Here is a 12,634-nt window from a genome sequence, read left to right as displayed (position 1 = left end):
ACTTGATGGCACGTTCCACCACCAGACTTTCCTGAATTGCCCAAGGAAGAGAAGGCTGAAGGAACAGAGGCAGAAAAACTCTAGACTTCTTAACTGACTAGGAAATAGCCTGTTGCATCCAGGAATACAATGGGTGCTAGTAGAGGATCCCGACGGAGGAGCGGGCTTCAGCCCTACCTTGAGTGGTGGCTGGCAGCTGGGGCTAGTCGGGCAGAGGCAGGCGTGCTGGTGGCTGGGGCAAGGGCAAGGCAGCCGTTCGTCGAGGTGCGTGACGGGCAAGCCTGTAGCCCTGGGCTGACGTCTCCGGAGGCGGCTGGGCTGGTGCGGCCACTGGCCGTCACGTCGGGCCGGCAGCTAAGGCAGGTCAGCGGAGGAACGGCATCCTCGGCGGCCAGGCAGCGGTTGGCTGCGTGGCTTGCAGCTGGCCTCTGGAGGCGGGCACTCCAGGGGCCAACCCAATCTGGTCTGGGCCATCCCAATCTGGTCTGGGCGCAGCCGAATTGGCCCATGCTGGTGGGAGCGCAGTCCGGACAGAAGATGTGTCCCAGACAGCGCTCCGCCCACAGGGGCCTTTCCCAAATATTTGGGAGAACAAATGGTAAGGATGTGAAATTGAAATGTTTTTCTACACACACACACACACACACCTTGCTAAATTTTCTCTCTAATTCAGACTGATAATCTGTGGGCAACACCTAACAAGGGAAGGATCCGAAGCAGAATATCGCTGTGGATGCCTTGGAGGCGGGACTCTTTTCATTTGCTTTTCACTTGACGTATTTCCCAGTCTATTCACTGATCCGGTAGGGATGGCGTTCATCCTCAAACAGATGGCATTAAACACAAGACTGGGAAGTTGTCTCTCTCCTGAGCTCGTTTAACTGTTTGAAATAGGAAATAAGTATTTTTGAAAAATGTAGGTGGGATTAAAGTTCCTTGGAGCTATTTATTTATTTAGATTTTTATACCGTCCTTCCATACGGCTCTGGGCGTATAAAGATGAAGGCAAACGGGGGATTAAATGTAGATTACCTGCATGCCCTAGCTGATGGACCTGTAAATGGCTATGCGTGTTCTTGTGCCAGGCACATAAGCTAGTCAGCGGGGATGCTGATAGGTAATTATAATCTCCCTGGGATAGCCCTGAAGGGGGGAGATTAGTTTCAGTTCTTCTCTGTCCTCAGTTGTTCTGCCCGGAATTTGTCTAGCATTTAAATACATTGTTCAGACATGTAGGTTCGTCACTCGGGGACTGCAGCATCAAGCAATGATGTGCATTGGGGAGATTCTCATACGTGGCAGCAAAGCGATTATGTCTCCTTCCCTACAACCACCAGTTATCCTCCGCAGTTACGCTACCCCCCTTTCCCCTCCTTGCCACTTAACACGTTGGCCACAAAGACAGAAGAGCGGGCAGGTCTTTTGCAGGGCCTGCAAAAGGGAGCTCCTCCACCAGGCATTTGGTCGAGGTCGACCCAAGCCATCGCTTCCAATTGACCCCCAAGCACCTCCCCCTCCTACTATGACTGCTGTGAATCTACACAACCCACTGGGTCTCAGTAAGAGTTGAGCTGAGGCTTCTTTGCAGTTCCGTTATTCTCTCATGTTATTGTTATTATCATGTTAATTGTTATTGTTGTTACAGTATTATTGTTGTTATCACCTGTTGTTACCATATGCTATCTGTATCTTTTTCCTGTTTCCTTTAAACCGCCCTGAGCCTTCGGGGAGGGCGGTATATAAAAATGAATGAATGAATGAATGAATGAATGAATGAATGAATGAATGAATGAATGAATGAATGAATGAATGAATGAATGAATGAATGAATGAAGTCAATGTCTCTTAACAAAGGTGAATTTGTGGCCTGACTCTAGGAAGAAACTCTCACTACGACCGTTTATGCACTGGAGGTTTCATGCCGGGCTGCAGGCTGGAGTTTTAGTCGTGGCAGGTTACCCCACCTCTTCCTGCACCCACATGGGGGAGCATTTGGCCTGGTGTACCTCATCTGCCCCCGATCTGTACTCCTGCACAGAAGCTGGGACAGTGAAGTTCCTAGTGCATAAACGGTCTAAGTCACGTCCAAATCTGTCTTTGAGGATGAATGTGCCATTTGAATGAATGTGTGTACTGTACTTAGAATGCAGTTTTGGTATCACTCATTATCTTAGTGGGATCCCTAGAAATAATGTTTGTGGCATTTATTTGTTTATTCGTTTTAGGTATTATCTTTTCGTCCCGCTGGGGACCCAAAGCAGCTTACAGAAATGTAGTTTAAATGAGCAACAGCAGGGAAAGTACATTCTGGGCTGTTCGGTTCAGTTTATTGCGGCCGTCTAGCCAGTTTGAAAAAGAATGCAATAAAATTTGTTCACCGCACTATAATTAAGACTGCGAATCATTTCAAGAAATTATAATCCAATACCCACTCATGAAGAGAGGGAAGAGAATCGCTCTGAACATAACTGGGAATAGGACAAAACCCTTCAACGGATTAAGAAGAATTTTTTTTTCAATCGCTTAAAAAATCTGAATTACTTGACCAGAGAATACTATTTAACAAAAATTAATAAAATTAATTAAAATAGCTAAATTGGCTTAAAATCATTTAAGATTTTGTATTTCTTTGGTGCAGTTTAATGGCAATTTTACAAAATTTTGGTGCTGTCTTCGGCATTCTGGGCTGGTTCTGGATCTACCAGTTGGCTCGGCCACTGTGGCTCCCACCTTTCAGTTGGCACCAAAAGGTTTGCCCTTCCAACCACACCCATCCTTGCCAGCAGGATGGGAAACACAAGTTCAACCCAGATGTTGCACAGCTGGCAGAAATGTTCCCAGACTTCCCTTCTGTTGTGTGATTGCACTGCTGCTGCTGCCTTCAGATAAATCTGCGGCAAATAAAGGATTTGTGGTCTCAAAATTCTTCAGCTGTTTTATAAAAGAGCGATGGGACGGAATGGTACAGGGGAACTGTCATAGTTACGACAATATTTAGATCGCTGCTTGTGATGAGCTAAGTGGATGCCAGTTGGCCCTTTTGAAATGCTTTTGAATGTTTTCCTAGAATCGAAGTCACATATCTTTACAGGTAATCAGCAAACAACTTATGTTCACCGTATGCTCCTTTTCAAAGAATTACACGGCGTTTGTAGATTGTTGCTTTCGTACTCTAACGTTGTCATCCTTTTGCGGGAGTCGACTTAATGAGAAAACCTGCTTAGAGTTCTCCCTACCTGTTGTAAAACGCTGGTTGACTTTGCACAGAAAAGCCGTTTTTTGTCTTTCTCTGCTCCAGGACTTTGCGATCATGTTCACCCATCACATTGTCGCGGTTATTTTGCTGACCCTGTCGTACACGGTCAACTTCATGCGCGTAGGGGCCTTGACACTGTGTCTTCACGATTCGGTTGACATTGTGCTGGAGGTAAGATACCTTTTGCAGAAGCTGGTAATTCATACCGACTTCTACACGCTGTCCGAAAGGTCTTCCCTAGGGCAAAGATGCTATCTTAGAGTCAGCTGTTCCCCCAAAAAAGCTGATGCTCCATTCAAGTTTGCCTGATAAGTGCTACTTGATACAGGCTAGAGTCTTATGTGCGTATACTTGGGAGCGAGTCTCATGAAAACCAGGGAACTTGCTTCTCAGTAAACATGCATAACATATAGTTAAAATCCAAATTTGAGCTAGCATATAGTTTGAGCATAACATATAGTTAAAATCCAAATTTGAGCTTGTAGCGTGTGGTAGCAATAACTGATTTATTTGATTTCCTTGAGAAGAAGAGAAGAGCTTTTTATACCCCACTTTTCACTGCCTGAAGGAGTCCCACACGACTTACAGACACCTTCCTCCCCACAACAGTCACCCTGTAAGGTAGTTGGGGCTGAGAGAGCTCTAAGAGAACTGCTGATTGAAAACATCCCTAAGAGAACTGTGACTAGCTCAAGGTCACCCAGCTGGCTGGACGTGGAGGAAGAATGGGGAATCAAACCCAGCTCACCATACTAGAAGCTGCCACTCTTTATCTGCTACTACAAACTGGCTCTCATAAGTAATGACTGTGGCATCATCGCAAGTGGGGACGTTTATAAGAGCGCTGTTTTTAACTGACTCCCTTGCACCTTTAAAGCTGTTGTCAAACCACAACAAAAGCTTGCAGACCCCTAGGCTGCCTTTATTCCGCTTTGAAGCCTATGATTGCCCTTTTGCACACTTTTCTTTGAAGTCATCGGCTAGACTGGATTGCTTCTCACTTTCTATACTTGACATATAATTTAAAAAAAATTAAGATGAGACAATCCCCTAAAGCCATTTGGGGAGTTTGATGCTAGTCAAGCTTCAACTGTGGCCCTCCAGATGTCCGTGGACTACAATTCCCATGAGCCCCTGCCAGCAAACTGCATGTGGAGGAGCAGGGAATCAAACCCAGCTCTCCAGATTAGAAGCCATCACTTTTAACCACCACACCACGCTGGCTTAAGTCGCCCTACACACAGTACCTCAAATAAAGGAATCTGCGCGAGAGAGACCCGAATTTCAAGTCTTGCCTGTATTTATCGAGACATGGAAAAACTGAAGGGCTCTTCTGATTAAGGTGCATTGTTCAGCCCCGAATGCTTTCTGCAGAGAGGCCAAGAGTCTGAAGAGATTGGTGTGGGGGGAGCAAGGAGGAAACGGTAAAATGAGCACTCAGAAGGGCATGAAAAGGAGAGCGGAAAACATAGGCCGTGTCGGCAACAGCCAGCCGAAAAGGGAAAGGAGAGAGATGACAGAAGCCAAGGACCAGAAATCAAGCAAAGAAGAACCAGAGAGCAGGAGGGGTGGAAGTTTCTCTCTACATCATGGACTTCCGGGGAATTCAAGTGTAGCCAAGGAAGAAGCTGCTCTCAGGCCCACAAACATAGCAGCCAATTTGTTTTTAATGGCCATGGGGCCCAGAAAGATAAGAAGCAATTCAAAGATAGAAAGGCACCTTCTTTTAGAACTAAAGGATTCTTGAAAGGCTCAAGAATTAAGTCTCGTTGAACTCCTGGGTGAACACCTTGGGGTTCAGGCTGAGAAAATCTTGAAGAGGCCGATTTCAAATTATTGATCGCACAGCCCTCAGTGGCTTTGTGTTAAGTGCCATCAAGTCATTTCTCATGACGACCCTATGAATGAATGTCCTCCAAAACATCTGCTCGTTACCAGCCTTGCCCGAGTCCTGCAAACTGAGGGCTGTGGCCTCCTTGACTGAGTCAAGCCATCTCACGGCTCTACGTCCTTATAAAATCTGGGCTTAGAGAGGGGCGTGGCTGTGCTGAGGGTGGCACTATAAAAAGTAAACTGCAAAACAAGAATAAGAGGTTGGATACAGGCTAAATAGACAGTTTTGGCTAGCCCAGGTTAGCCCCATCTCAGAAACTAAGCAGGGTGATCCCTGGTCAGTATTTGGAAGGGACGCCACCAGGGAATACCTTGGCAATGGCAAGCCACCTCTGGACATCTCTTGGCTTGAAGAAGAAGAAAAGAGCTGGGTTTCTTTTACCCAGCTTTTCACTACCCAAAGGAGTCCCCAAGTAGCTTACAAATCACCTGCCCTTCCTCTCCCCACAACAGATACCCTGTTCGGTAGGTGAGGCAGAGAGAGCTCTGAGAGAACTGTAACCAGCCCAAGGTCACCCAGCAGGCTGCATGTGGAGGAGGAATGAGGAATCATACCCAGCCCTCCAGATTATTATTGTTATTGTTATTATTTAATTTTTATACCACCATTCTCCAATTGGGTCTCCAATTAGATTAATTGTGTTGGTCTGTTTCGTGCCGGGACCCACGGCTCGGCTCATTTCCATCAAGGGAGGAATAACATCTGCTCTTTCTTTCTTTCTTCGTTACAGGCAGCCAAACTGACAAACTACTGCAAGTGTCAAAGACTGTGCGATATCCTTTTCCTCATGTTTGCCATTATTTTCATTATCACAAGGCTCGGGATCTATCCTTTGTGGTGAGTAAATGCATCCCTTCCCTGCAATTATAAACCTGTCAGGCAGCCTGCTGTGTCCTTCTGCCTGTCTGATGCCAAGAGATGCGGTTACTGTTCATACTGTGCTCTTTGTGCAGAAGACACAAGGCTTACCTGCGAAGGGACAAGTCCATAGATAATGGTGCGTCAATAACGATCATGGGTAATGGGACGGAGGTTGTCAGCAGAGTAGAGAGGTCCACAGCCGGAGGTGATCTGTGACACGCAGCAGGTTGAAAACAAAATAGCCGTGCGGTGCTTGTGCAACTCCACCTCAATATGTCAGTTTTAAGCCGCACCAGAAATAACAATCCAGATACTGCCTATTAAAGCTGGCTACAAATGCCCATGGCTGACGCTGGAATTCTCCTTTTTTGCCACTCTGATTCTGCCCTATGCCCTTCACAGATACAAAGTGAAATGCAGCAGAGGAGATGGGTTTGGGCCTTGCTTTTGTTTGTTTGTTTGACTGGTTGTTAGTTTGTTTTCCTTCCTTCCTTCCTTCCTTCCTTCCTTCCTTCCTTCCTTCCTTCCTTCCTTCATTCATTCATTCATTCATTCATTCATTCATTCAATTTATACCCCGTCACTCCCGTGACCAGCTTGTGACCTTGGAAGAAATGTGTGTTCTCTACCTTGGGAATACTTGGCAGTGTTCAACTGCAAGCCAGCAGAAAATCCAGAGGAGCTGCAAACTCTGTGTACTCCCTTTGTGGTCTTTGTTGTCCTAGGCATGCCTGCCTCCAGGGGGATTCCGGGGATCCCCTAGCATTACTGATCAGTTCCCCTGGAGAAGATGAACACTGAAGGGTGGACTCTAGGGCATTTTACCCCACTGTCGTCTCTGTCCTCCACAGGCTCCATCCCCAAATACCCAGGACTTTCCAAGCCTGGTTATGGCAACCCTTCCTCATCCTCAGCCTGTGGGTAGGGAGGCTCATGTGTACACAGGTGTAGTCCAATGTGGGCCAGGTATCTTGGGGCACACAACCCTGCCATTACATTTAGAAAGGAGTGTCAGGAGCACATATGAATCTAAATGCAATTTGCTCTATTTCAACAGACGTCTTTCTGGTCATGGAAGGACTGCAGAAATTAGGCCTCAGGTTATGGTAGGATTGTAGAAATTAGGCAGATCTTGTGTGTGTTGATGGGCACGCATGGATAGTGAACAGCTATCCATGCGGCACATTGGGTGGACAGAAGAAGAAGAATTGGTTCATCTATGCTGCTTTTCTCTACCTGAAGGAGTCTCAAAGCGGCTTACATTCGCCTTCCCTTTCCTCTCCCCACAACAGACACCCTGTGAGGGAGATGAGGCTGAGAGAGCCCTGATATTCCTGCTTGGTCAGAATAGCTTTCTCAGTGCTGTTGCAAGCCCAAGGTCACCCAGCTGGCTGCATGCAGGGGAGCGGGGAATCAAACCCAGCTTGCCAGATTAAAAGTCGGCACTCTTAACCACTACACCAAGCAGACTACTGTGGCCCATACTCAGCCATAGATCATCAGTATCTGAACCTGCTGAGAAATTCCTTCAGAAACATTACAGCAAAGTTTGCCAAACATTTGAAACTGCTGCCCAGGAGGATTGGTCTACCTGTGTATTTCACCCTCATTCACCGAGAAGTGCCTCTTGGGCTGTTTCTCCTCTTTGGAAACTTAATTTTCAAAGGATGGCAATCTATCCTGAAAAACATGGACCTCGACTAAATGGAAGGACCCAGTAGTAGGGTACACTTATCAGCAATTTACCTGTGCATAGGGAAGAGGTGTGCATGTGTTTATGCTTTCTGATATGCTGTGGGATTCGAAGGCTTTCTTTGGGTTTTGTAGAAACGATTTGGTTTTTGTAGAAGAAGGACCATGGTTGTACACCTTATTTATCATACTTCTATACCGCCCTCCGCGGAGGCCTTAGGGAGCTGCAGTCCCAAATGATGCTCCAGAACCCTGTTCAGGAAATCCCAATGGATGCTCTTGTCTCTCTTCTATTTAATACTGCTTTGTGCATGCCACTTTTCTGACAAGGATTTGGGGGGTGGAGAAGAGTGCGTACATCTGCAAGACATGAAAATCATTTGTATGGGTTCTTGCATATACATACTTAAAGAAACCCATTAGCTGCAGGTGCCTATCACTAGAGGGATGTCCAATTTTTCTCTGCGTTCGATGCGTAGGGACGTAGATAAAATTAAAAGGGTACAGAGGAGAGCGACGAGGAGGAAAGGACTGCAGAGGAAAGGACGTGCAGTAATGGATTTAAACTACAAGTTTAAACTACAAGATATAGGCTTGATATCAGGAAAAAAATTTTCACAGTCAGAATAGTTCAGCAGTGGAATAGGCTGCCTAAGGAGGTGGTGAGCTCCCCCTCACTGGCAGTCTTCAAGCAAAGGTTGGATACACACTTTTCTTGGATGCTTTAGGATGCTCTGGGCTGATCCTACATTGAGCAGGGGGTTGGACTAGATGGCCTGTACAATTCTGTGTTTTGAGAAAAATGCTGCTCCCTGAACAGATGGTGGTGGTTTGCCTCTGTGTACAACTATGAAATTATTAACATTAATGCAAGTACGGCTATGAAGATATTAACATTAGTGGGTTCAGTTGATATTCTGAAACTGGTCCTTTTATTTCAGAACTATTTTGTGTGGTTTATGGGGTCCATAGGAGTATCTTAGTAGGAGCTGAGCTATTGATCTTTGTCCTGAATCTGCTGACCTGCTAGTTCTGCAGCAGTAGTAGTATTGAACTATAGCGTGTAAATTTTATGTAATCGATATCCATTTTGTGGGTATGGTCTAATCTAATGGCACAAGAAGGATGGGTTTAATAAATCCGGAATTCTTAAGACATTTTTCTCCCATGTTGATACAACAGGTGCCGATTCTGGGGGTTTTGTTATCTAGTTTTTTGTTTGTTTGTTTTTTAATTAGTTGTGCACCGTTGTGGCAGAGGATTTTGCAACCATAGGATTGTTTTTTCCACATGGATTCAGACAGGGTTATGTTTTCATTTTTTTTTTCCTGTGACATTGAAAGGATAATAAATTGGATTTTTAAACCAGCAGTAATTTGGAAGCATACACTGCCTTCCACTGTGATCAACAAGGGCAGATAAATGTGTTGAAAGCATTCAAGTTTAGTGAGCTGGGAAGCCTTATGGATAATGTCACACAAGACGGACTTGGTCAGGGGAATTTCTTCCATTCTCTAATTATGTTCTAATGTAGTCTTTGCCTAAGGGAGATGCCTTGATGGGGGCGGTTAAATGATCCAAACAAAATTTGGCATGGTTTCTTAATTCAAAAATCAGCATTCTGGTGTCAAGACTCCGAGGTTATACAAAGCAGCAGAGGCATGTTTAGCAAGATAAATTTCTACATGTTGCAACAACTGGATTTGAGTCGAGCAGCACATTAGAGACCATGAAGTGTTTCAGGTGTACGCATCTGAGAGTCAAAACTCACTTTGTCAGGTACCTAAAACAGGACGTTTCTGTTCCTTTTGATAACAAACATCTGACACAATCAGACTTGTTCATTGATAGTTATCTGTGTAGTTATAATATGGTATAAAGATATCTGAGAGTTGTTTTCTGAGGTAAAATAAGAATGTCTTCATGAAGCCATTAGTAGATCTTGTTTGGCTTGAGAGGAGCAATGGTTGAAGGATTGAAAACCAGCAGGTCATCAGGGTTCGTTGGCTCCATTTGTGTCCAGTCCTTCCAACAAGGTTCTTGGATCACGGTTGTCCCCCAACCTCCATTTTATCCTCACTACAGGCCTGTGGGTAGGTTAGGCCAATGAAGAACAACTGGCCAAAAGTCACCTAGATAGTGAGAGGGTACGTCTGGATTACAAAAAGGTATAGGGTTGCTTTCCCCACCTGGATTCAAACAGGGTTATATTTTCATGTTTCCTGTGTCATTGGAAGGATAATAAATTGGAATTTTAAGACAGCAATAATTTGAAAACATACGCTATCTCCCACTGGGAACAACAAGGGCAGAAATAAATGTGTTGGAAGTCTTTAAGGTTAGTCAGCTAGGAAGCCTTATGGATACTGTCACACAAGACGGATGTGGACAGGGCATTTTGGGTTTCTACTGTAGCCACATCATACTTAAGGATACCAACCTCCAGGTTAGCTTGAGATCTAGTTCAGCGGTGGAATAGGCTGCCTAAGGAGGTGGTGAGCTCCCCCTCACTGGCAGTCTTCAAGCAAAGGTTGGATACACACTTTTCTTGGATGCTTTAGGATGCTTAGGGCTGATCCTGTGTTGAGCAGGGGGTTGGACTAGATGGCTTGTATAGCCCCTTCCAACTCTATGATTCTATGATGTCCCACTATGACAACTGATCTCCAGAGGACAGAGATTAGTTCTCTGGGAGAAACGGCCCCTTTGGAAGATGGACTCTATGGCATTACACCCCAATGAAGTCCCTCCCTTGCCCCTCTCAGGCTCCACCCCAGAAATCTCCAGGTATTTCCCAACTTGGCTCTGGCAATCCTAATCATACAGGCTCTCAGGCATCAGTTATTGCTTTTCATTTGACTGATTTGCCTATTCTGATCTAAATGGGGAAGCACTTCAACATGTGGGATCAGTATGAATAAGTTTGGACCAAAGAAAAGGAGGGCTTCTATAGCTAGAAGAGGATGTTGTACAATGAGATATGTACGTTTTGTCATTCAGGTGCCCACCAATTCAGCTTGGTGCGGGCAAGTGGTAAATTTCAGGACTGCATTGGGCCAAACCAGTTTTGGTGTAGTGGTTAGCAGTCTGGACTTCTAATCTGGCCAACTGGGTTCGATTCTGCACTCCCCCACGTTCAGCCAGCTGGGTGACTTTGGGCTCGCCACAGCGCTGATAAAGCTGATAAAGCTGTTCTGACTCTTTGGGTAGAGAAAAGCAGCATATAAGAATCAACTCTTCTTCTTTTGAAAAACCCAAATATCATGCACTTTAGTCTGCGTCCATACAACATAAAAGGCATTGTTGGATGCATTAAAAAAAATACTTAAAATACTGCTCAAGTCATCCTGTGGAAATAATTATATCTAATTTTCTAATGTACCTTTAGATGCAGAAAATACTGGTAAAGTATTTATAAACTCCCCCTCTTCTGTGTATAATTCAGAGGTACGGCACTGTTGGAACTGTATGGAGATCAATACAACAGAAGACACCATTTCAATAAGTAATGGCCCAACTCTATGTGCAGACAACATATGAATGAATCAAAGTTTCCAAGCCAGAGCCCCTGGTTGTAAAGTAGTGCATAAATATTTAGCTTTTAGCTGCTGAAGTCAAAACAAATATGCAGTCAGAGGACGACAAAAACACGAAAAACCCGTCTCTGGGATAACAGTCTAACGATCCCTCCATAGAATCTACTTCAAATGTTTGAGTGCTTGCAGTACAATAGCATTGTTTTTCAAAGCAAAAAAGTGGTGAAGATTAACTTAAAACATCCCCCCACCCAAAAAAAAATGTGTACATAAAACTAATCCTAGAAATCGTTCATGGACCAAAAGCTCCTTCGGCTGTGATTAGAGTTAACGTTGACATTGTGCAGCCTTAGTTACCTTCTATCAGGTGAATTCATTTTTTCCCAGCGGTCTTCTGGCGGGGCAGTTTCATGCCTGGGACTAAGCTCCTCCTCTAGGCGGCAGCTTTGTGATCCCTCTTGGAGAGTGGCTTGTTCTAGTGATCTTCAGTTTTATCAGCCCTGCCCTGTTGGCTTCCTTGGACTGGAGGGAGTCTCTGGTGCCTTTGGACTGCTGCAGTCATCTTTCCATCCTCTTTCATATAAGAAGAGAGGATGGCTTAGGCATCCTGACAAGATTGCTATAGTGTCTGCCGTAGAGACCAGGTTGAAATCTTGCCATTTTGTTTTCTTTTCAACACCGCAGAGATCCAGGTTTTATGATTACGAATCTTATTTTGAAAGAGGATTCTAAGCTTCTGACTGTAAACGACTTTGGAGTCCAGTCATCAGTCCTGCTAGTCTCTTGCCTTCTGTTCTGGTTTCTGTAGGTACGGTGCTCAGCCCAGGAGCCAGGTTCTGAGTTTAGAGAGAGAGAGACAGCTTGGTGTAGTGCTCAGGAGTGCGAACTTCTAATCTGGCGAGTCGGGTTTGATTCCCCTCTCCTCTCTCATATGCAGCCAGCTGGGTGACCTTGGGCTCGCCACGGCACTGATAAAGCTGTTCTGACCGAGCAGTAATATCAGGGCTCTCCCAGCCTCACCCGCCTCACAGGGTGTCTGTTGTGGGGAGAGGAAAGGGAAGGCGACTGTAAGTCGCCTTGAGACCCTTCAGGCAGTGAAAAGCGAGCATAAAAACCAACTCTTGTTCTTTTTCTTCTTCTGCTAGCTTGGTATAGTGGTTAAGTGCAGCAGCTTTTAAGAGCATACAGTTCTAATCTGGCAAGCTGGGTTTGATGCTCCCCCCCGCTTTGAGACTCCTTTGGGTAGAGAAAAGTGGCATTATAAGAACCAACTCTTCTTCTTCTTGATCCTCATTGCTTACCTCTACAAAGCTACAGCATTATCTTAAGGTGAATGCTATGGCCTGCGGAGTGTTCATTGTCTTTTCCCTGCCCAGTTTTCTCTTGCCCAGTCTA

The 12,634-nt window shown here is 45.2% G+C and overlaps 1 protein-coding gene across 2 annotated transcripts in view; it reads left to right on the top strand.

The window, feature by feature from the left end:
• CERS6 (ceramide synthase 6) overlaps window positions 1–12,634 on the top strand; it is a 160,720-nt gene that overhangs the window by 132,129 nt on the left and 15,957 nt on the right. For both annotated transcript variants that reach the window (XM_077319810.1, XM_077319811.1), the window contains exons 7-8: window positions 3,299–3,427; window positions 5,881–5,987. In XM_077319810.1, coding sequence (XP_077175925.1) covers window positions 3,299–3,427; window positions 5,881–5,987 — 236 coding nt within the window. The remainder of the gene's footprint in view (window positions 1–3,298; window positions 3,428–5,880; window positions 5,988–12,634) is intronic.

This window comes from Paroedura picta, chromosome 2 (genome assembly GCF_049243985.1).
Source record: "Paroedura picta isolate Pp20150507F chromosome 2, Ppicta_v3.0, whole genome shotgun sequence".
NCBI classification, from domain to species: Eukaryota; Metazoa; Chordata; class Lepidosauria; order Squamata; family Gekkonidae; genus Paroedura; species Paroedura picta.
The sequence above is the reverse complement of the archived record's forward strand: the minus strand, read 5'-3'. Positions and strand labels throughout refer to the sequence as shown.